Below are 25,104 nucleotides of genomic sequence, written 5' to 3'. Positions count from 1 at the left end.
TAGTCAGCATGGCTTTGTCAGTGGGAGATCGTGTCTAACTAACTTGATTGAATTTCTCGAGGAGGTGACTAGATGTGTAGATGAGGGTAAAGCAGTTGATGTAGTCTACATGGACTTCAGTAAGGCTTTTGACAAGGTCCCGCATGGGAGATTGGTTCAGAAGGTAAGAGCCCATGGGAGCCAAGGCAATTTGGCAAATTGGATCCAAAATTGGCTTAGTGGCAGGAGGCAGAGAGTAATAGTCAAGGGCTGTTTCTGCGAGTGGAAGCCTGTGATCAGTGGTGTACTGCAGGGATCGGTGCTGGGACCCTTGCTGTTTGTAGTGTACATTAATGATTTAGACGTGAATATAGGAGATATGATCAGTAAGTTTGAAAATGACATGAAAATTGGTGGTGTTGTAAATAGTGAGGAGGAAATCCTTAGATTACAGGACGATATAGATGGGCTGGTAAGATGGACGGAGCTGTGGCAAATGGAATTTAATCCTGAGACGTGTGAGGTGATGCATTTTGGGAGGGCTAACAAGGCAAGGGAATAGACAATGGATGGTAGGATCCTAAGAAGTACAGAAGGTCAGAGGGACCTTGGTGTACTTGTCCATAGATCACTGAAGCAGCAGCACAGGTAGATAAGGTGGTTGGGAAGGAAAATGGGATACTTGCCTTTATTAGCCGAGGCATAGAATATAAGAGCAGGGAGGTTGTGATGGAGCTGTATGAAGCGCAAGTTAGGCCACAGCTGGAGTACTGTGTATAGTTCTGGGCACCACACTGCAGGAAAGGTGTGTGTGCACTGGAGAGGGTGCAGAGGAGATTCACCAGGATGTTTCCTGGGCTGGAGCATTTCAGCTATGAAGAGATACTGAAAAGGCTAGGGTTGTTTTCCTTGGAGCAGTGAAGGCTGAGGGGGGACATGATTGATGTATACAAAATTATGAAGGGCATTGATAGATTAGATAGGAAGAAACTTTTTCCCTTAGCAGAGGGGTCAATAACGAGGGGGCATAGATTTAAGGATTTAAGGCAGGAGGTTTAGAGGGGATTTGCGGAAAAAAATTTTCACCCTGAGTTGGAATCTTGAACGCACTGCCTGAAGAGATGGTAGAGGCAGGAACCATCACAACATTTAAGAAGTATTTAGATGAGCACTTGAAAAACCATAGCATACAAGGCTATGGGCCAAGTGCTGGAAAATCGGATTAGAATAAGTCGGTGCTTGATGGCAGCACAAACACGATGGGCCAAAGGGCCTGTTTCTGTGCTGTATGACTCTATGACTCTATTCGTTGTTAATCCATACTCCACACTCCTTGCATTCACTTTGTTCAACAATTTTCGGTAGTGCCTCTTCTGACTCTGCAACCAGTGCAGTGTCATCTGCCTATCTCAAGTTGTTACTGTTCAACCCACCAATATTGCTATCTGGTAGATGTTCTATGTCTCTACAGATAGCTTCAGTGTACAAATTGAAAGGTTTTGGGGTCATAACATACCCTTGACGTACTCTGCATTTGATTGGGAAACTGTCTGACAAGCTGTTATCAAGTCTCACTGCTGATTGTTTCCAATATAGATTCTTAATTATCCGATTATCATTTCTGTCAATTTCTAGCTTGTTTAAGCACTTCATTATTTTCTGATGGTACTTTCTATCAAACGCTTTCTCATAGTTTATAAAGTACACAGGTTTTTGTACTTCCAGGTATCTTTCGATCACTACTCTCAAGTTAAAGATGCCCACTTTTGTTCCTTTCTTTGGTCTCAATCCCGACTGACTGTCATCTGTCTCTGCCTCTATAGACTGGTCATTTCTTTCCAAAATGATTATTAAAATCATTTTCATCACATGGCTCATGAGACTTATTGTCCTGTACTTTTGGTTTCTTTGGGAGTTTCATGAACACTGACTGCATTAGATCCACAGGTATGAATCCTGTTCTATAAATTTTGTTGCAGAAGTCTGTCGGTATCTCAATGTTAACATAATTCAGAGCTTTCAGGCATTCTATTGGTATTTCGCCGATTCTAGGTGCTTTCTTTGCTTTCATCTTTTTGATCAATGCACTGGCTTCTGCATCTATTATCTCTGGACTTTCTCTTCCCTCTGATGGCACCAATTCACTTATGTCCTCATCGTCATACAGCTGGCTGATGTACTCCACTCTTTTCTGAAGAGAAGTTCACCGTCCTTGCTCCTTATACAGCCACTATTTGTGGTTATTCTTTTCTTCTTATCTGTCAGTGCTTTAACTTTCTCATGCAATTCTCTCATATTATGCCTTTTCTCCAGTTCTTCAATTTTCTTGCAACAGTCTTCATACCACTTTTCCTTGTGTGCCCTACATGCTTTTCTTATCTGTATTTCCATTTTGTCATATTCTTCTTTATTGTTCTTATTCTGTCTCCTTTTCTCCATCATGTCTAGTACACAAGAACACAAGAAATAGGAGCAGGAGTAGACCATATGACCAATCGAACAGTCATATGTTTGGCCATTCAAAACAATCATGGCTGATCTTACGATTCAACACCACTTTCCCACCTGTTCGCCAAATCCCTTGATTCCCCGAGAGACCAAAAATCTGTCTATCGCAACCTTAAATGTATTCAACGATGGAGCATTCCAACCCTCTGGGTTAGAGAATTCCATAGATTCACAACCCTTTGAATGAAGTATTTTCTCCTCATCAGTCCTAAATGATCGGCCCCTTATCCTGAGACTGTGCCCCCATGTTTTTTTTGATTCCCCAACCAGCGGAAATAATCTCTCAGTGTCTACCCTATCCAGCCCCTTTAGAATCTTATATGTTTCAATGAGATCACCTCTTATTCTTCTAAATTCCAATTTATTTAGCTTCTCATCATAGGACAACCCCCTCATCCCAGGGACCAATCTTGTGAACCTTCGCTGTACCACCTCCAATGCAAGTATATCCTTTCTTAAATGTGAAGACCAAACTGCGCACAGTACTCCAGATGTGTTCTCATCAAAACCCTGTACAATTGTAGCAATAAAGTATTTCATCAGTCATCCACTCATCCACATCCAGTCAAGGAGTGTGGAGTATGGATTAAGAACGAATAGAGTCATAGAGTCATACAGCACAGAAACAGGCCCTTTGGCCCATCGTGTTTGTGCTGGCCATCAAGCACCGACTTATTCTGATCCGATTTTCCAGCACTTGGCCCATAGCCTTGTATGCTATGGTTTTTCAAGTGCTCATCTAAATACTTCTTAAATGTTGTGATGGTTCCTGCCTCTACCATCTCTTCAGGCAGTGCGTTCCAGATTCCAACTCAGGGTGAAAATGTTTTTCCACAGTCATCCTCCTCTCTTTCTTAGGGACCATCTTAGTTACTGCGTATTTTATGCTCTGTTTCAACCTTTCCCAATGCCTTTCTGTTGTTTCGTCATCACTAAGATCTTGCACTGCCCCTTCCTGAAGTAAAGCTTCATACTTGTTAGTAGCCGCCACAGCATATTCTTCATCACATCTTCCTCTCTCAGTCTGCCTAAGTTGGCTTGATCTTTCATGGGATTCCTTTTCGTAATTTTCAACCAATTGATGTCTACACCTGGGAAAGTGAAGGCATTCTTGATGCTGTTCTTGTATCTTTCATTAATCATCGGAAAATCTGTTTGATTTCTGTGCACATCTCCTGAACTCTTCCAGGTGTAGTCTTCTTGGGTGTTTGAAGAGTGTATTCAAAATGACCAAGTAATTTTCCTCACAGAATTGTATCAGGCATTCAACTCTGCTGTTCTTCATTCCTAGTCCATATGGTGCTACCACATTTCTATGGAATGAGAGTTATTAAATATCTCCTTAAAAGTCTGCTACTGCATCTCTACTGTCTTACCTTTTAACCTCTTTTCCCAGTTCACTTTAGCCAACTCTGCCTTCATACCCTTTTAATTACCTTTATTTAGTTTTAAAACACTAGTCTTAGACCCACACCTCTCACCTTCAAACTGAACGTGAAATTCTATCATGTTATGATTGCTATTGCCGAGAGGCAAGATTATTGATTAATCCTATCTCACTGCACATTGCCAGATCTAGAATAGCCTGCTCCCTGGGTTGACACTAGAATGTATTTCTCTAAGAAATTGACCTGAATACACTCTGTAAACTCATTTTCCAGGCTACCTGATTTGCCCAATCTACATGTAGATTAAACTCACCTATGATTATTGCAGTACCTTTCTTACACACCCCATTTATTTCATCCTGTATACTCTGTCCTACAGTGTAACTACTGTTAGAGGGCCTATAATGTACTCCCACAGGTGACCTCTTTCCTTTCCCATTTCTTATCTCTACCCAAATTGATTCTATATCTTGTTCTTCCGAGCTATGCTCTCACTACTGTAACAATGTCATCTTTAATTAACAGAGCTACTGTACCACCTTTTCCTAGTTTCCTGCCTTTTTGAAATGTCAAATACCTTTCACTTACAGGTCCCAGCCTTGGTCATCTTGCATCCATGTCTCCATAATAACTATCAAGTCATACATACTTATTTCTATCTGTGCTAACAATTAATCCATTTTGTTATGAATGCTGTGTGCATTCAGATACAGAGCCTTTAATGCCATTTACCATTTTTGCAATCTCTGGCCTTATCTGCTGGTGCATTCTTATGATATGATGATCGGTCTTACCCAAGTGTTCGCCAACAGACACTTGGTCCACTTGGCACACCTCATTCCCCAGCACTAGATCCAGAAATGCTTCTTTTCTACTTGGACCCAAACATACTGTCCAAGGAAGTTCCTCTGAACACATTTCAGAAATTCCTCCCCCTGCTTTCCCCTTACTGTAGCATTATCCCAATTGATATTTGGGTAATTAAAGTCCCTCCTCAAGAAAACGAACATCATGGGACAGGACGTCAGAAATGCCCCATCCATCAATATCGGCGACCACACTCTGGAAGTGGTTCAAGAGTTCACCTACCTAGGCTCAACTATCACCAGTAACCTGTCTCTCGATGCAGAAATCAACAAGCGCATGGGAAAGGCTTCCTCTGCTATGTCCAGACTGGCCAAGAGAGTGTGGGAAAATGGCGCACTGACACAGAACACAAAAGTCCAAGTGTATCAAGCCTGTGTCCTCAGTACCTTGCTCTACGGCAGCGAGGCCTGGACAACGTACGTCAGCCAAGAGCGACGTCTCAATTCATTCCATCTTTGCTGCCTCCGGAGAATCCTTGGCATCAGGTGGCAGGACCATATCTCCAACACAGAAGTCCTCGAGGCGGCAAACATCCCCAGCATATACACCCTACTAAGCCAGCGGTGCCTGAGATGGCTTGGCCATGTGAGCCGCATGGAAGATGGCAGGATCCCCAAGGACACATTGTACAGCGAGCTCGTCACTGGTATCAGACCCACCGGCCGTCCATGTCTCCGCTTTAAAGACGTCTGCAAACATGACATGAAGTCCTGTGACATTGATCACAAGTCGTGGGAGTCAGTTGCCAGTGATCGCCAGAGCTGGCGGGCAACCATAAAGGCGGGGCTAAAGCGTGGCTAGTCGAAGAGACTTAGCAGTTGGCAGGAAAAAAGACAGAAGCGCAAGGAGAGAGCCAACTGTGTAACAGCCCTGACAACCAATTTTATCTGCAGCACCTGTGGAAGAGTCTGTCACTCGAGAATTGGCCTTTATAGCCACTCCAGACGCTGCTTCACAAACCACTGACCACCTCCAGGCGCTTACCCATTGTCTCTTGAGACAAGGAGGCCAAGAAGAATTAAAGTCCCCCAATATCACTATAGTTCTTGCACATCTTTGTGATTTCCCTGCACATTTGCTCCTTGATCTTTCTTTCTCTTTCATTATTTGGAGACCTGTAGAATACCCCTAGTAGTATGATCATACCCATTTTGCTTCCCAACTCTAACCAAATGGAGTCTATCCTTGCCTCCTCAAGGGCATCCTCCCTGTCCAACATTACAATGTCTTCCCTAATCAATACTGCCACCCCACCTCCCTTTCTTCCATCCATCTTCCATCTCAACACTGTGGCTAGGATTCTGCTGGAGGTCTGAAGTCCCGCTGCTGGAACTGTAAGAGGGTTGACGCTCCCGCTTCTGAACTCAGCAACCAGGAGGAAGCAATACTGAGCCAGTTAGCCAATTAACTGCTGGCAGGTGGGCTGGATGACCAGCCAGGGAATGGAGGTTGATGCTGAGGTGACAGATATGGCATCAGGTGATGCTGCTAGAGGTGCTGGCGCCATATATAGAGGCCTGCCAGCACTCTTTTAACGCTGTTGCAGCCCCCCTAGTCACTGGTGCCGTAAACACCCTGGAGCCCTCCTGTTTGCTGTTGCCTGCAGTAAACCTGCTCCCTTCAAATGACCTGGCTTCCTTGGAGGGGCCCTGCTCCCATTAATAGCAACCCCACTTAAGAACTGAGGAAGGAAATGCCTCTGAAGGCTTGACAGAAGGAAGATCCCTGGTGGCCCCACAGTTCAGAGATGCCTCCCCGCAGACTCTCCGCCAGGCTGCTTGGGAAAGGCGGAATGTCCTCTTCCCCAGGGACAGGAAGAGGAGAATGCGCTACCTGACCAAGCAAGCCTGGATGGAGGTCACAGAAGAGGTCAGCAGTCGTGGGGTCATCTGTAGAACCTGGCTGCAGTGCCACAAGTGGGTGAATGACCTCTATACCTCGCTTCCCTCAGGGGCTTGCTGCCAAGGGCAACTTCTGAGGGTGAGCTTGATAGCAATGGGGTCAGGCAGAAGCATATCCTGTCAGAGGCACCCTGGCAACGGGCAATCATCTGTCAGTAGGGGCTGCGGCAATGTCTCTCCAGAGTGGCCGCATGCAGGAGGCATTTATGTGCCTCACCAGTTTAGGAATTGTTCTAATCTTTGCCGGGTGACTAACATTGTTCATCTTTGTGCCTGCAGGAAAAGAGAGCTCATAATATGAAGGAAAGAGTCCAGACCTGTGGCGACATTCCCTTCCTGGCTAACCTAACACCAAAAGAGGATGAGGCTCTGGAATTAGCAGGATAGCATGTAGACTGGTCCATCGCAGATGGTGAGACCAGAGGGTATTCACAAAAGAGTGTCATGGATGGGCATAAGGTAGCATCAGCTACCACAAAGCATGATGGCCCAACGTCCTCCACTAGACACATGGATCTCAACATTAGTAGCAGTTGGAAGGATGTGGAGGGAAGCGCAGAACCCTTTAATCTAGCTTCTCTCTTAATCAGGTCATCAACAAGAACAGAGTGCTGCCATGACCTCGGAGGAGGAGGAGGAGGGATCCTCAGAGGACGCATTATTACATCGTTCCCCCGCACCCTCTACCAGCACGTGGATAAAGGGGAACCTGTGGATGTGGTGTACTTGGATTTCCAGAAGGCATTTGACAAGGTGCCACATCAAAGGTTACTAAGCAAAATAAGAGCTCTTGGTGTAGGGGGTGACATGTTAGCTTGGATAAAGGACTGGTTGGCTAACAGGAAGCAGAGAGTAGTGATAAATGGATCTTTTTCGGGTTGGCAAGCTGTAACTAGTGGAGTGCCACAGGGATCAGTGCCGGGCCTTCAATTATTTACAATTTAAATCAATGCCTTGGATGAAGGGACCGAATGTATGGTTGCTAAGTTTGCTGATGACACAAAGATAGATAGGAAAGTAAGTTGTGAAGAGGACATAAGGAGTCTACAAAGGGATATAGATAAGTTAAGTGAGTGGGCAGAAGTTTTGCAGATGCAGTATAATGTGGGAAAATGTGAAGTTATCCACATTGGCAGGAAGAATAGTGAAGCAGCATATTATTTAAATGGAGCGAGATTGCAGAACTCTGAGATACAGAGGCATCTGAGTGTCCTGGTATATAAATCACAAAAGATTGGTATGCAAATACAGCAGGTAATTAGGAAGGCAAATGGAATATTGTTGTTTATTGCAAGGGAAGTGGAAAATAAAAGTGGGGATGTTTTGACAGTTTTATAGGGTATTTGTGATACCACATCTGGAGTACTGTGTACAGTTTTGGTCTCCTTATTTTAGATAGAATATAAATGTGTTAGCGGCAGTGCAAAGAAGGTTCACTCAAATGATACCTGGTATGGGGGGATTATCTTATGAGGAAATGTTGGACAGGTTTGGCCTGTATCCATTGGAGTTTAGAAGAATGAGAGGTGATCTTAATGGAACATATAAGATCCTGAGGGGACTTGACAGGGTAGATGTTGAAAGGATGTTTCCTGTTGTGGGAGAAACTAGAACTAGGGGACACAGTTAAAAAATAAGGGATTGCCCATTTAAGACAGAGATGAGCAGAATTTTATTTCTCTCAGAGGATTGTGAGTCTTTGGAACTCTCCTCCCCAGAGAGCGGTGGAGGCAGAGGTAGATAAATTCTTGACTAACAAGGGAGTCGAAGGGTATTGGGTGTGGCAAGAGAGTGGAGTTAAGGCGACAATCAGATCAGACACGATCTTATTAAATGGCGGAGCAGGTATGAAAGAGCCGAATGACCTACTCCTGCTCCTAATTCATATGTTCGTAGCACAGTTACTCTCACGTTGGTGAGTATCCGTTTGCCTTTAGATTCTGGATCACAACCTGGTGAGGATGCTACACACGTGGCTGAGCAGCTAACGGAGACTGTGACAGCTGAGACCACTAACACTTGGAGGAGTGTCGGAGGGCTTGGCGGTGCTGAGCCCCAGGCTGATGACATGCCTCTGGAGTCATCAGTCAGGTGACAGATGCTGGAGGTGCAGCGTGAAGTGCGTAAAGATCTGGTGGCACTTCCAGAGGGTATGTGCACCCTAGCTCAGAGAGTGGAGGAGTCCATCCAGGCCATGAGTACTGCCATTTCCCTCTCACATCTGCAAGTATGTCTTCCTCCATTGAGAGATAGGCAACTCTTATGAAGAGCCAGATAATGCAAACCACTCTGTGGAGACTAGATATGCACACAGATTTGCATACTGTCGTCGAGTCCATGAGCCTTGTGCATTAATGGCTGGGTAAGAAGGGGATGAGGCACCTGGCTTTGCTGCCTGATTCTTGGATTAGTCAGGTCAGGAGGGAGGTAAAAGTGTGCCTGTGAAAGAGGACAGGTGGCTGCCTTCCCCTAGCTGAGGGTTCCTCTCAGTGCACCCCTGGTGTGGACAGCAATTCCTCAGCCCTTCTGCCAATGCTCCAATGCCTCAAGTAGCCAAGATGACAGAAGAGGCTTCTGCAGCTGTGCTGGGGCCCTCCAGGCCTCAGGCAGCCAGAGGACCGCCACTAAGGTCATCCCAAGCCATGGGACACCAGGGTCAGCTGCTTGCCTCCATCATCGCTGACAGCCTATGGGGAAGCATCTCATAGGATCATGCGCAACAGAATTAAGAGAAGCCTCTAACTGCACTTGGGGTTCATGGGTGAGAGCATTGTTAGATATTTACTGCTTCAGTCTGTTTTTATGTTCCGTAATGGTGTACTGCATTCTGCCGATATCTCCTTTCCATTACTTGTGGCCCCCTGTGACTTCAGGTGTACTCTGGCTTACCCCAAGGGCTGATTGTGAGGGGCTATACACCCTGTGGTTATCACTTTCCACATTCCGGAGATCAAGGTACCACTGGGCGCAGGGTGATGGGATGGCAAATCAAGAAAATGGCAACAGTGCAACAGAAAGGTAAAGCTTTATTGAAATGGAAGGATCAGACAGCAAGGGTCAGCTGAAATATTCCTGTATTAGTGTGCCCTGAGCCTCTCGGCACCTTTCCTGTGGTCCCTTGGGTCCTTCATGATGCATCGCCTGGTCAGCAGCTTCCTCCACATCCTCTTGTCTGAGGAGGCATTGCTGTCTACTATATCCTCATTGTTTAACTGTTCTCCTCTCTGTAGCACCAGAATATGTAGTGCACAGTAGAGCACCACGATACGTGAGACCCTGGCTGGGCAGATTTAAGGGGGCCATCGGATCGATCTCGGCACCTGAATCGCAACTTCAGTAGACCAATGGCCTGCTCGATGGTCGCCCAGGTTGCCCTGTGGCTTGCATTGTACCTTCCCTCTGCATCCATGCTTGGAATCCTTACAGGAGTGAGTTGTCATCTCTTTATTGGATAGCCCTTGTCTCGCAGAATCCATCCTTTAAGGTGCACAGAGGGTGTGAAAAGATCCAGCACCTGGCACTTCCTTAGTATGTTGGTATCATGGCTGGTTTCCAGGACCCAAGCACACAACTGCAGGATCTGTTTGCAGTGGTTGCATATCAGTTGCACATTTAGCGAGTGGAATTGGTGAAGGCCGCTGCCTGGCCTGCGGGAACCTTGATGGCCACATTCATGATCAGTGTTCTGGCGAGTCCTAAAATTAGGATGGTAGAAAAGGCTTTAAACTAAATAGTTGAGGGTAAGGATCACATGAGGGGAGATGTGGTAAATTAAAGAGAAAGGGAAAAGCAATAGAGCAGGGTAACGATATGCGTAATGATAATGAGTGTGGCAGGAAGAGATAGAGCATATAAACTGCAGAGTGCACCAACAGATAAGGCCAGAGTTTGCAAGAATGCTGAAAAGACGGAATTGAAGACTCTGTATTTGACTGTGCACAGCACTTGTACAAAACAGATGAACTGATAGCACAAATAGAAATAAATATGTATGACCTGATAGCGATTTCAGAGACATGGATGTAAGGTGAGCGAGGCTGGAACCTGAATATTCAGGGATATTTGACATTTTGGAAGGACAGGAAGCTAAGAAAATGTGGTGGGGTAGCTCTGTTAATTAAGGATGACATTAGTACTGTAGTCAGAGATGACCTTAGTTTAGAAGATCAAGATGTAGAATCAGTTTGGGTAGAGATAAGAAATAGGAAAGGTAAAAGGTCACTTGTGGGAGTAGTTTATAGGCCCCTCTAACAGTAGCTATACTGTAGGACAGAGTATAAGGGAAGAAATACTGGGGGCTTGTAAGAAAGTTACTGCAATAATCATGGGTGATTTTAATCTTCATATAGATTGGACAAATCAGATTGGCAAAGGTAGCCTGGAATAGGAGTCCATAGAGTGTATTCAGGACAATTTCTTAGAGCAGTACGTTCTAGTGCCTACCAGGAAGCAGGCTATTTTAGATCAGGTAATGTGAAATGAGACAGGATTAATTTATGACTTCACAGTAAAGGAACCTCCAGGCAACAGTGGTCATAACATGATAGAATTTCACATCAGTTTGAGGGTGAGAAGGGTGTGGGTCTAAGACTAGTGTCTGAAACTTAAATAAAGGCAATTACAAGGGTATGAGGACAGAGTTGGCTAAAGTGAACTGGGAAAATAGATTAAAAGGTAGGACAGTAAAAAAGCAGTGGCAGACAATTAAGGAGATATTTAATAACTCTCAAGGAAAGATATGTTCCATTGAGAAAGAAAGACTCTATGAGAAGGATACACCATCCATGGCTAACTAAGGAAGTTAAGAATAGTATCAAATTGAAAGAAAAAATGTACGGTACTGTGAAGGTTAGTCGTAGGCCAGAAGATCGGACAGATTTTAGAAGCCAGCAAAGAACGACTAAAAAAAAGGAGAAAAAATTAGAGTATGAGAGAAAGCTAGCTAGAAATATAAAAACAGATGATAAGAGTTTCTACAAGTATTTAAAAAGGGGAATAAGTTACTAAATTGAGCATTTGTCCCTGAGAGAGTGAGACTGAGGAGTTAACAATGGGAAACAAGGAAATGGTGGAAGCATTGAGCAGGTATTTTGTGTCTGTCTTCACTGTCAAAGACACAAAAAAATCCCAACAATACTTGAAAATCAAGAAGTGAAATGGAGGGAGGAACTTAAAATAATCACAATCACTAGGGAAAAGGTATTGGGAAAACTATTAGAACTGAAGGCTGACAAGTCCCCGGACCTGATGGATTGCATCCTATGGTCTTAAAAGAAATGGCTGCAGAGATAATAGATGCATTGGGCATCTTCCAAAGATTGCATCTTCCAAAATTTCCTAGATTCTGGAAATGTCCCGGTGGTTTGGACTATCACAAATGTAACATCTCTGTTCAGGAAAGGAGGGAGGCAGAAAGCAGGAAACTATAGGCCAGTTAGCTTAACATCTGTCATAGGGAAATGCTAGAATCCATTATTAAGGAGGTAGTAGCAGGACATTTAGAAAATCATAATACAAACAGGCATAGCCAACATGGTTTTGTGAAAGGGAAATTATGTTTGACTAATTTATTAGAGTTCTTTGAGGAAGTAACAAGCAAGGTGGATAAAGGGGAACCTGTAGATGTGGTGTACTTGTATTTCCAAAAGGCTATAAGGTTACTACACAAAATAGGAGCTCATGGTGTAGGGGTAACATATTAGCATGGATTTAGCTAACAGGAAACCGAGATTAGGGATAAATGGATCATTTTCAGGTTGGCAAGTCATTACTACTACCACAGGGATCAGTTCTGGGGCCTCAACTATTTACAATTTATATCAATGACTTAGATGAAGGGACTGAATTTATGGAAGCTATGTTTGCTGATGACACAAAGATCGGTGGGAAAGCAAGCTGTCAAGAAGATATAAAAAGTCTACAAAGGGATTGAGATAGGTTAAGTGAGTTGAAAAAGTTGGCAGATTGAGTATAATGTGAGAAAATGTGGACTTGTCCACTTTGGCAAGAAGAATAGAAAAAGCAGTATATTATTTGAGTGGAAAGAGACTGCAGAACTTTACAGTACGGAGGGATCTGGGTGTCCTGGCACATGGATCACAAAATGTTAGCATGCAGGTACAGCAAATGATTAGGAAGGTAAATGGAATGTTGGTGTTTATTGCAAGGGGAATAGAATATAAAAGTAGGGAAGTTTTACTGCAGCTGTACAGGGCCTTGGTGAGACCACAACTGGAGTACTGTGGACAGTTTTGGCCTCCTTATTTAAGAAAGGATATAATTGCATTGGAAACAGTTCACTCGACTCATTCCTGGGATGAACGGGTTATCTTATGAGGAAAGGTTGAGCTGTATCCATTGAATTTAGAAGAATGAGAGGTGATCTTATTGAAACATATACGATCCGGAGGGGACTTGACAGGGTGGATGTTGAGGGGATGTTTCCCCTTGTTGGGGAGTCTAGAATTAGGGGACACAGTTTCTAAATTAGGTGTCTCCCATTTAAGACTGAGATGAGGAGAATTTTTTTTCTCTCAGTGGGCTGTTAATCTCTTCCCCAGACAGCAGTGGAGGATGGGTTATTGAATATATTCAAGGCGGTGTTAGATAGATTTTTACTCGACAAGGGAATCAAGAGTTATGGGGGGCAGACAGGAAAATAGAGTTCAGGCCACAATCAGATCAGCCATGATCTTATCAAGTGGCGGAGTGGCACGAGGGGCTGAATGGCCTACTCCTCTCCTAATTCTTGAGTTTTTGTGCAGTTGATTAAACCTGCAGTGGAGAAATATTGCAATGGCCTCCTAGCCTGACTGTCTGCATCGGTGTGAAAATGGTTGTATTGGCTGACCCTCTTAAATAGGGCAACAGTAACGACCTTGATGCATCGATGCACCACAGACAGGGGACAGATGTCTCCGGTTGGTCCCTGGAATGAGCCAGAGGCATAGAAATTCATCTCCATGGTGACCTTCAATGCCATTGGCATTGGGTGGCCACCACCACCATTGGGTTTCAGCTCATCCTCCATCATGGCAGAAAGATCTGTGATGACCTCCCTGGAGAGGCGCAGTCTTCAGCGACACTGCTGCTCGGACATCTGAAGGTAACTCATCATCTGACAGTAGACTAATTGAATTTAATTTTTTGCTGAAGTAACAGAGAATTTTGATGAAGAGAATGCAGTGATGTTGCCCATATGGATTTTAAGAAAGTGTTTGATAAAGTATTGCATAAAGTAACAAAACTGTGGCTCACGGAATAGGAGGATCAGTGTCCAATTGGATAAAAAAAAATTGGCTTAAGGACAGAAAACAGAAAGTTGAAGTAAATGATTGTTTTTCAGACTGGAGGATGATAGTCAGTGGTATTCCCAAGGGTCAGTGCTAGGACCACTGCTTTTTTTGTTGCATATAAATGTCTTGGATCATGATAGAGCCACCCTCAAATGGCTCGGAAAGCATACTGTCCATCCGACTGTTCACCGCCTCTGGTCCAGTCCACCTACTCAGCATCTATGCTCCAACACTCTGCTCCCCACCTGAAGCTAAAGACCAGTTCTAAGAGGAACTCCATAATATCATTAGCAGCATCCCCAATACTGAATACCTGTTCTTGCTGGGGGACTTTAATGCCAGGGTTGGGGCCGACCATGACTCATGGCCCTCCTGCCTTTGGCGCTATGGCATTGGAAGGATGAATGAGAATGGACAGAGACTGCTGGAGTTATGTACCTATCATAACCACTGCATCACCAACCCATTCTTTCATACTAAACCCTGTCACCAGGTTTCTTGGAGGCACCCCAGATCACGTCGTTGGCATCAGCTGGACCTCATCGTCACAAGGCGAGCCTCGTTAAACAGCATTCAAATCACACGCAGCTTCCACAGTGCGACTGCGACACCGACCACTGCCTGGTGTGCAGCAAGGTTAGACTCAAACCAGAGAAGCTGCATCAGCCAAGCAGAAGGGCCGCCCGTGCATCAACACTAGCAGAATTTCTCATCCACAGCTGTTACATAAATTCCGAAATTCACTTGAAAAAGCCCTTCAAAACACTCCTAAAGGGGATGCAGAGACCAAGTGGGCTCACATCAGAGACACCATCTATGACTCAGCAATGACCACCTATGGCAAACGTGTGATGCGGAATGCAGACTGGTTTCAATCTCACTTTGAAGAGCTGGACTCTGTCAGAGCTGCTAAGCGCATTGCACTGCTGAACTACAAGAAAGCCCCCAGCGAGTTAACATCCGTAGCACTCAAGGCAGTCAGAACGCTGCACAAAGAACAGCCAGGCGCTGCGGAAATGACTACTGGCAACACCTATGCAGTCATATTCAGCTGGCCTCTGACACCGGAAACAACAGAGGAATGTATGATGGCATTAAGAGAGCTTTTGGGCCAACCGTCAAGAAGATCGCCCCCCTGAGGCACAGTGTGGCTTTCGAGCAAAGAGATCCACCATTGACATGCTGTTCTCCCTTCGCTAGCTTCAGGAGAAATGCCGTGAACAACAGACGCCCCTCTACGTTGCTTTCATGGATTTCACCAAAGCCTTTGACCTCGTCAGCAGACATGGGCTCTTCAGACTACTAGAAAAGATCGGATGTCCACCAAAGCTACTAAGTATCATCACCTCATTCCATGACAATATGAAAGGCACAATTCAGCCTCATCAGACCCCTTTCCTATCCTGAGTGGCGTGAAACAGGGGCTGTGTTCTCGCACCTACACTGTTTGGGATCTTCTTCTCCCTGCTGCTCTCACATGTATTCAAGTCTTCAGAAGAAGGAATTTTCCTCCACACAAGATCAGGTGGCAGGTTGTTCAACCATGGCCGTCTTAGAGCGAAGACCGAAGTACTGAAGAGTGCCTGCAGAGACTCATTGATTGCGGCTGCCTGCAACAAATTTGCCCTAACCATCAGCCTCAAGAAAACGAACATCATGGGACAGGACGTCAGAAATGCTTCATCCATCAATATTGGCGACCACACTCTGGAAGTGGTTCAAGAGTTCACCTACCTAGGCTCAACTATCACCAGTGACCAGTCTCTCAATGCAGAAATCAACAAGCACATGGGAAAGGCTTCCACTGCGAAGTCCAGACTGGCCAAGAGAGTGTGGGAAAATGGCACACTGACACGGAACACAAAAGTCCGAGTGTATCAAGCCTGTGTCCTCAGTACCTTGCTCTATGGCAGCGAGGCCTGGACAACGTATGTCAGCCAAGAGCGACGTCTCAATTCATTCCATCTTCGCTGCCTCCGGAGAATACTTGGCATCAGGTGGCAGGACTATATCTCCAACACAGAAGTCCTCGAAGCGGCCAACATCCCCAGCATATACACACTACTGAGCCAGCGGCGCTTGAAATGGCTTGGCCATGTGAGCCGCATGGAAGATGGCAGGATCCCCAAGGACACATTGTACAGTGAGCTTGTCACTGGTATCAGACCCACCGGCCGTCCATGTCTCCGCTTTAAAGACCTCTGCAAACGCGACATGAAGTCTTGTGACATTGACCACAAGTCATGGAAGTCAGTTGCCAGCGATCGCCAGAGCTAGCGGGCAGCCATAAAGGTGGGGCTAAAGTGTGGCGAGTCGAAGAGACTTAGCAGTTGGCAGGAAAAAAGACAGAAGCGCAAGGGGAGAGCCAACTGTGTAACAGCCCCGACAACCAATTTTATCTGCAGCACCTGTGGAAGAGTTGGTCACTCTAGAATTGGCCTTTATAGCCACTCTAGGCGCTGCTTCACAATCCACTGACCACCTACAGGCGCTTACCCATTGTCTCTCAAGACAAGGAGGCCAAAGAAGAAGAAGAAGTTAAATGTCTTGGATCTTGGAAACAGTCGAATTTCAAAATTTGATGATGAACCCAAACTTGGAGGAGTGGCAAACTGTGAGGATGATATGAACCCCCTGGAATAGGACATAGATAGGCTAGCAGAATGGGCAGACAAGTGGCAGATGGAATTTCACACTGTCAAGTGTGAGGTGAAGCATTTTGGCAGAAGGAATATGGTGAGGCAATATAGACTTAATGGCACAGTTCTAAAAGGTTTTCAGGGACAGAGGGACCTGGGGCTGCACATGCCTCGATCTCTGATGGTGGCAGGCCATATTAAGAGAGTGGTTAGTAAAACATATGGGATCTTGGGCTTCATAAATAGCGGCATAGAGTACAAAAGAAGGAAAGTTATACTGAACCTTTATAAAGCTCTGGTTAGGCGCCAACTAGAGTATTGCATCCAGTTCTGGTCATCACGCTTTAGGGAGGATGTGAGGGTCCTAGGGAGGCTGCAGAGAAGATTTACCAGAATGGTTCCAGGGATGGGGGATTTTAGTTACAAGGTTAGGTTGGACGAGTTGGGGTTGTTCTCCCTGGATGACCTGGAACTCACTGCCGACGAGGGTTGTGGAAGTGGAGATGATCAACGATTTCAAAAGGACATTGGATTGGCGCTTGAAGGAAATTAATTAGCAGGGACACTGAGATTGAGTGGGGGAGTGGATCTGACTGGATTGCTCCGTGGAGAGCTGGCATTGACTCGATGGCCTGAATAGCCTCTTTCTATTCTGTGAATGACTTTATGTGCTGCATTTTAAGACTCCGCCGCTGAAGTAGGCGGTGGATGTTAAAAAATGCGCCTCACGCGCCCTGAGACCACAACACGGAGCTGCTGCTCCCTGCGATGACATGGAGGGGTTGGCGAACTGTCACCGGCAATGGCGTCCGGTGCCAATGCGCAGGCGTGGCGCCACTTTTAAAGGGCTTGCAGCCCAAAAAGAGCTTTTAAATTTTTAAAGGGCCAGTAACTTTAAAGGTTGAAAAATCAATGTACAATTCTTCCCATGCATTCTCCCACCCACCCCCCGCAATGGCATATCATAAGATAAGGCTGAAGCATTTGCAACAATCTTCAGCCAGACGTGCCGAGTTGATGATCCATTTCGGCTTTCTCCTGAAGTCCCCAGCATCACAGATGCCAGACTTCAGCCAATTCGATTCACTCCGCATGATATCAAGAAACGACTGAAGGCACTGGATACTGCAAAAGCTATGAGTCCTGACAATATACCGGCAATAGTACTGAAGACCTGTGCTCCAGAACTTGCCGTACCCCTAGCCAAGCTGTTCCAGTACAGCTACAACACTGGCATCTACCCTGCAATGTGGAAAATTGCCCAGGTATGTCCTGTACACAAAAAGCAGGACAAGTCCAACCCGGCCAATTACCGCCCCATCAGCCTACTCTCAACCATCAGTAAAGTGATGGAAGGTGTCATCTACAGTGCCATCAAGCAGCACTTGCTTTGCAATAACCTGCTCAGTGACGCTCAATTTGGGTTCCGCCAGGGCCACTCAGCTCCTGACCTCATTACAGCCTTGGTTCAAACATGGACAAAAGAGCTGAACTCAAGAGGTGAGGTGAGAGTGACTGCCCTTGTCATCAAGGCAGCATTTGACCGAGTATGGCATCAAGGAGCCCTAGCAAAACTGAGGTCAATGGGAATCAAGGGGAAAACCCTCCGCTGGCTGGAATCATATCTAGCTCAAAGGAAGATGGTTGTGGTTGTTGGAGGTCAATCATCTGAGCTCCAGGACATCACTGCAGGAGTTCCTCAGGGTAGTGTCCTAGGCCCAACCATCTTCAGCTGCTTCATCAATGACCTTCCTTCAATCATAAGGTCAGAAGTGGGGATGTTCGCTGATGATTGCACAATGTTCAGTACCATTCGCAACTCCTATGATACTGAAGCCGTCCGTGTAGAAATGCAGCAAGACCTGGACAATATCCAGGCTTGGGCTAATAAATGGCAAGTAACATTCGCGCCACACAAGTGCCAGGCAATGACCATCTCCAACAAGAGAGAATCTAACCATCTCCACTTGACATTCAACGGCATTACCATCGCTGAATCCCCCACTATCAACATCCTAGGGGCTACCATTGACCAGAAACTGAACTGGAGTAGCCATATAAATACCGTGGCTACAAGAGCACATCAGAGGCTAGGAATCCTGAGGCGAGTATCTCACCTCCTGACTCCCCAAAGCCTGTCCACCATCTACAAGGCACAAGTCAGGAGTGTGATGGAATACTCTCCACTTGCCTGGATGGGTGCAGCTCCAACAACACTCAAGAAGCTCGACACCATCCAGGACAAAGCAGCCCGCTTGATTGGCACCCCATCTACAACCATTCACTCTCTCCACCACCGACGCACAGTGGCAGCAGTGTGTACCATCTACAAGATGCACTGCAGCAATGCACCGAGGTTCCTTAGACAGCACCTTACAAATCCGCGACCTCTACCAACTAGAAGGACAAGGGCAGCAAATACATGGGAACACCACCACCTGCATGTTCCCGTCCAAGTCACACACCATCCTGACTTGGAACTATATCGCCGTTCCTTTACTGTGGCTGGGTCAAAATCCTGGAACTCCCTTCCTAACAGCACCGTGGGTGTACCCGCACCCCAAATGGACTGCAGCGGTTCAAGAAGGCAGCTCACCACCACCTTCTCAAGGGTAATTATAGATGGGCAATAAATGTTGGCCTGGCCAGCGACGCCCACATCCCATGAATGAATTAAAAAAGAAATCACAACATTCCTGCCCTTTCCACCCCACCCCCACCCCCCGGAATACCTATATTGAAAATTTGGCCTACCCACTCCCCGCCCCACAGAGCTCGGCACCTTTGTCCTTTTACACTCCCCATCACCCGCTCCGACCAATCCGCAGTGTTGTAACCCCGCTCCCCTGCTCCCCACAGGTGTGGGGAGATTTGAAGGCGCGGCATTGTCGGCCGCCCGCATAAATATCGGAACGTGGTGGCTGATACGCTGCGGCCTGCATGGTAAGTAGGCATTCACATATTCTAATACGGGTCCCATCGCTGAGCGGTGGGGTGGCCACCACGAGGCCTTGCCGCTGCTGCCGAGATCGGTACAGGGCCTGCCGCTGTCGGGGTCAGTAGCGGGCTTCTGCTGTACCGATCTTCATTGCCCCCCAGCCACCATTCCCGACAGCGCAGGGGCTTTAAAATCCAGCCCCTATGACTCTATGACCCTTTCTGCAGAGTACCTTCTTCTGCACGCAGGACACTGCTCGTGGTACCCTCTGTGCCATTCTCCTTCCTCCCCACCCCGAGGTCGCTGCTTTCTTCGCCTTACCAGCCTTCTTTGTGCACAATTCCCATGACAAGTGGGCAGTTTGAGTTGACAGGGCCAATTATCCGTGAACCACCTCCACCCACCGCATGCCATCCCTCTTCCTCCCCATTTGAAGCACACAAGTGCCAGTTCCATGATGGTACTCTGGTGGTTCACACGCTCTGCACAGGCACCTTTGCCCCTACACCTGACAGTGATATCCAATGTTTACATTGTGCTCTACCTTCCCTTCAAAGGCCAAGTGAAGCCAGCCATCACCTCCCACTTGCTTGCTGCCTTCATATACCTGCCCAGCTCTGACAGCCCATGAGCCCCGTGCACTTCTGGCAAGATTCAAAAAAAATTTCTTTCAATTGACAAATTAATTGCTTCAACTACCTGTTTGAAGTGTCAAGGCACACTGCCCTCCCATCATGCTTTCTGCCCCTTTGAAAGTCTGGATCCGACGTAAAGACTTCCGTTCTGATGTCTTCCATTGCAATATTCCGGCCCAACCATCCCTGCTTCTGACCCCATTCTCAAAGGGCCTGAAAAATCCTGGCCTTTGTATCCTTGACTATTAAGCACACAGTCCTCACCATTTTTAAACCACATTTCCATTATTGTCCTTCATGGCCTTGCCCCTCCCTATCTCTGTGTTGTCCCCAAGCCACACAAACCTTTCCCCACGGTAGGCTATTGCAGAAAATACGGAAGTATGGGGTTGAAGGTGATTTAGAGCTTTGGATCAGAAATTGGCTAGCTGAAAGAAGACAGAGGGTGGTGGTTGATGGCAAATGTTCATCCTGGAGTTTAGTTACTAGTGGTGTACCGCAAGGTTCTGTTTTGGGGCCACTGCTGTTTGTCATTTTTATAAATGACCTGGATGAGGGTGTAGAAGGGTGGGTTAGTAAATTTGCGGATGACACAAAGGTCGGTGGAGTTGTGGATAGTGTCAAAGGGTGTTGTAGGGTACAGAGGGACATAGATAGGCTGCAGAGCTGGGCTGAGAGATGGCAAATGGAGTTTAATGCGGAGAAGTGTGAGGTGATTCACTTTGGAAGGAGTAACAGCAATGCAGAGTACTGGGCTAATGGGAAGATTCTTGGTAGTGTAGATGAGCAGAGAGATCTTGGTGTCCAGGTACATAAATCCCTGAAAGTTGCAACCCAGGTTAATAGGGCTGTTAAGAAGGCATATGGTGTGTTAGCTTTTATTAGTAGGGGGATCGAGTTTCGGAGCCACGAGGTCATGATGCAGCTGTACAAAACTCTGGTGAGGCCGCACCTTGAGTATTGCGTGCAGTTCTGGTCACCGCATTATAGAAAGGATGTGGAAGCTTTGGAAAGGGTGCAGAGGAGATTTACTAGGATGTTGCCTGGTATGGAAGGAAGGTCTTACGAGGAAAGGCTGAGGGACTTGGGATTGTTTTCGTTAGAGAGAAGGAGGAGGAGAGGTGACTTAATAGAGACATACAAGATAATCAGAGGGTTAGATAGGGTGGATAGTGAGAGTCTTTTTCCTCGGATGATGATGGCAAACACGAGGGGACATAGCTTTAAGTTGAGGGGTGAAAGATATAGGACAGATGTCAGAGGTAGTTTCTTCACGCAGAGAGTAGTAGGGGCGTGGAACGCCCTGCCTGCAACAGTAGTAGACTCGCCAACTTTAAGGGCATTTAAGTGGTCATTGGATAGACATATGGATGAAAATGGAATAGTGTAGGTCAGATGGTCGGCGCAACATCGAGGGCCGAAGGGCCTGTACTGCGCTGTAATGTTCTAATTCTAATTCTAATTTAAAAACCTCTGAGATATCTGTGCTCCTCCAATTATGGCCTCTTATACATCTCTAATGTTTTAATTGCTTCATCATTGGTGGCTGTGCCTTCAGCTATCAAGAACCTAAGGTCTGGAATTCCCTCCCTAAACTTCTCCACCTCTCTAAACTCTCTTTCCTCCTTTAAGATGTTCCTTAAAACCTACCTATTTGACCAAGCCTTTGATCATCTACTCTAATATGTAGCTCGGTGTCAAATTTTGTTTGATGATGCTCCTGTGAAGTTCCTCGGGACATGTTACTTTGTTTAAGGTGCTAAATAAATACAAGTTGTTGTTGTTCAAACCAATTTAGAGGAATTTCGAAGTATCAGTAGAGGAAGAAAAGGATAAGTATTTTCTTAGTTTAATGGGAAAGAAGATATCATTGAAGAAATGGCACATGAAAGTTGTTTAATCCAACAAAATAAATTCAATACTTGGATTCCTGTGTAATTGTAATAAAGCCCTGGTTATTACAATGTTGTGAATTTGTAGATTATGAAACTGGGGTCTCTTGAACCGGGATGGATCCATAAGACAATCCATGAGGTTTGAAATAAAAATAGAAAATGCTGGAAATACTCAGCAGGTTTGGTAGCATTTTTGGAGAGAGAAACAGAGATAACATTTCAGGTCTGTGATCTTTCATCATTGCCTGCTGGGAGGACAGTGTTTGGTGAGGTGGCCCTTGTAACTGTCTCGTTATTTTACCAATTTTGCTACTGTATATTTTTAAAACAGTTTCTACACTGACAGCACTCTTTTCCTTTGAGCAACAGACACTTCCTTTGACTGTTAGAACAGATGGTGCTCGGATTTCCCCCAACGGTCTGCACAGAAATTAAAAAAGAACACAGCTCCACCACAGGCGACTGACATCCCACTGGGGGAAGGAAATTACCATTGCAACAAGGGGAAGCAGATGCTAACATATTTTTGTAACAAACAGAAAAATGCTGGAAACACTCAGCAAGTCCACCAAAATCAGATGGAGTACAGGATGTGTTTGAATCCAAATAAAAGCATTTTAGAGCTGCCCCTCCCAAATGCTGAGCTTTTTAAAATCATAACGTAGGAAAGTCCTAGCTTTCAATTAGTTGATCTCAACTTGGCTGGTGGTAAAAGTGCTCCAATTAGCTTCAACCTCCTTGGGATCAGGAGGAGAAAAAGAAGCCAGGGCTCATGCTCCTGACAGTAACCCACTGACCCCTGATGAAAGTGCATAAATATCAGGTCAAGACAGGAATGGGGCCCAGGAATTCAATCACATCCATAAACAGCTATATAGGAGATTGGGCATGTATTTCATATACCTGTTCATGTGTCTGCAGGTACTGTGTGAAATTGTTGCTGGCAGCTTATTATCCTGACTCGGATGCCACCCATTGTTATTAATTGCCTTTTGGGGGCCAGGAAATTGGGTTAGAATGCCATCACTTAAAGGCAACCAGCACTTCTTAAAGGGGAAGTGAATTCCAGCTACAGACAGCAGAGAAACTTGATGTGGAAAAATGGCAGTAAGAGGTCCAGAACAGTCCAGTGTGGAATATGTCTGTCATATTGGATCGTAAGGTACCTGTTTTCCATCTGTAAAGTGGGTATGGCAAAATCAAATTTCTAAGCTGAATAGTCTGTGATTCTCACCATGGCTGAATAGACCATTGAATCCTCAGTGTCCTGAAACACACATAAAAAATGACCATGGGGATAAGATACTAGAGGCAGATGGCAGTGATTTATGCAAGAGTAGTGTACCTACAGACTAACCAGGCCCCAAAATTTGCAAATGTCTGCTGGCTGTTTGACTGCAGGTGGTATCACAGCCAACCCAAAGCCTACCTTTTCCCACTGCCAACATGAATTGGAATTGCTACCTATTCTTTACCCTTTCTAGCACTTCCCTGAGAGCTCTACTCCACCCAGGCTAGCTCAGTGAGTTAGGACAGTTCAAGTATAGCTCAGGTCTTTACAGGGGAGTAGCTGACATTAGCTGAGCACTTTCACTTTTATCACTGAGTTGTTTAGCAGCAAGGGAAATTTGCACCCTTGTGAGAGTAGTATATATGTCCATAAAAACCCTTAAATATAGAAGGTGACTCGTCTCTGTGGTTGATATCACCAAGAGGCACCATGCAGATGAGGAAAAAGAGGGTTCAAGAATAAATCCTTGGGCGTCTCCAAGATAACCCTGTGGAGGTGTGAAGGGGCATTTTCAGCCACGTAGAGAGGAATAGGTTTCAGGAGGTTTGTTACCAGAATTAAGTGAATCAATGATAATAAGCATATCACAGAATTTACAGGACAGAGTGAGACCATTTGGCCCACTGAGCCTGTGCTGGTATTAGTTCTCCAACTGGAACTATATAATCCCATTTACCTAGCAACTTTTTGTAATCTTTTGTATTGTTCTTTTAAATACTGTTGAAATCTCTGTCTCAATTGCCACTGGATGTAAAGCATTTCAGGGGTAATTTCCAGCAAGTATTCGAAGGAAATTGCAGGCATGCAGCCTGTGAGTTTCTATCCATTCATTTAATCAATGGAAAATCTACATCCCAGCCACTTCCCAAGATGTGCCCCTCACCAACAAAAGCACCAGGTGGTGGAAGCATTCCTCTCATGTCCCAATTTCAGTGTGAGAAAGAAGATTTGTCCAACTTCCTCTTCATCCTCAGCCTGTAACACCTTGTTTGAGTACCTGATCAGGTGTGAGCCGTAGGTCAGTGGTAGCACTCTTGGCTCTGAATCAGCAGCTGTGGGTTCAAGTCCCAATCTAGACACTTGAGCACAAAATCTAGGCTGGCATGCCACTACACTGCTTTGCCAGAGGTGCCATCTTTCAGATCAGATGTTAAACTGAGGTGGACATAAAATATCCCATGGCACTCTTTGAAGAAGAACAAAGGAGTTCTCCTGGTGACCTAGCTTGCGTTCATTTCTAAGCCTACACCACTAAAAACACAGTTGGCCCACAAAATTAGGCTCCATAGTGCTGATGGTATCAGTGCTATGGAGTTCAGAGTTCTGAAAATGGCACCTATTCTGCTTGCTGCCACTTCTAGCACTGCCTGTGCAGCACACCATCCTTGGATGGGTGCCAGAAGCATGCAGAATGGGCAGATCGTGACAGCACTAAGCATTGAATGTTGATTTGGCGTTTGACATGTCATTTTTGACATTGGAGGTCCTGTTAATGACCTCTCTTAAATACTCTCAGCTGCAAAAGAGGCCCCTTGCTAGCACTATTTAAAGGTATCAGCATGGCACTTTCGGGTGATTTGCTTTTAACTTTCTTTTGCTGCTGCAGATTTAGTGGAAGTGCTGTGTTCAGTGTTGTTGGAGGGAGTTCTGAAACTTTGTTTGGGTCAGGAGGGAATGGTGGAATGGTGTTGGAATTTTCCAAGGAATTCAATGGAGTTTGAAGGCCTGACAGCAGATTTATGGGGGCTATGGTTGCAGTCCCTCTTGA

General features: G+C 45.7%; 1 protein-coding gene across 4 annotated transcripts in view; it reads right to left on the bottom strand.

The window, feature by feature from the left end:
- Positions 1-9,723: 9,723 nt before the first annotated feature.
- LOC137371482 (nectin-1-like) overlaps positions 9,724-25,104 on the bottom strand; it is a 250,457-nt gene continuing 235,076 nt past the window's right edge. For 3 of the 4 annotated variants that reach the window (XR_010975229.1, XR_010975231.1, XR_010975230.1), the window contains one exon: positions 9,724-10,338. Coding sequence is in view for 1 of the 4 variants with exons in the window: in XM_068034145.1 (XP_067890246.1) it covers positions 10,321-10,338 (18 nt within the window). In the remaining 3 variants the exon portion in view is untranslated. The remainder of the gene's footprint in view (positions 10,339-25,104) is intronic. The other variant, XM_068034145.1, reaches the window with a different exon arrangement.

Source organism: Heterodontus francisci, chromosome 6 (genome assembly GCF_036365525.1).
Source record: "Heterodontus francisci isolate sHetFra1 chromosome 6, sHetFra1.hap1, whole genome shotgun sequence".
Lineage (NCBI taxonomy): Eukaryota > Metazoa > Chordata > Chondrichthyes > Heterodontiformes > Heterodontidae > Heterodontus > Heterodontus francisci.
Note: the sequence above shows the minus strand (reverse complement) of the source record. Positions and strands in the feature narration are given on the sequence as shown.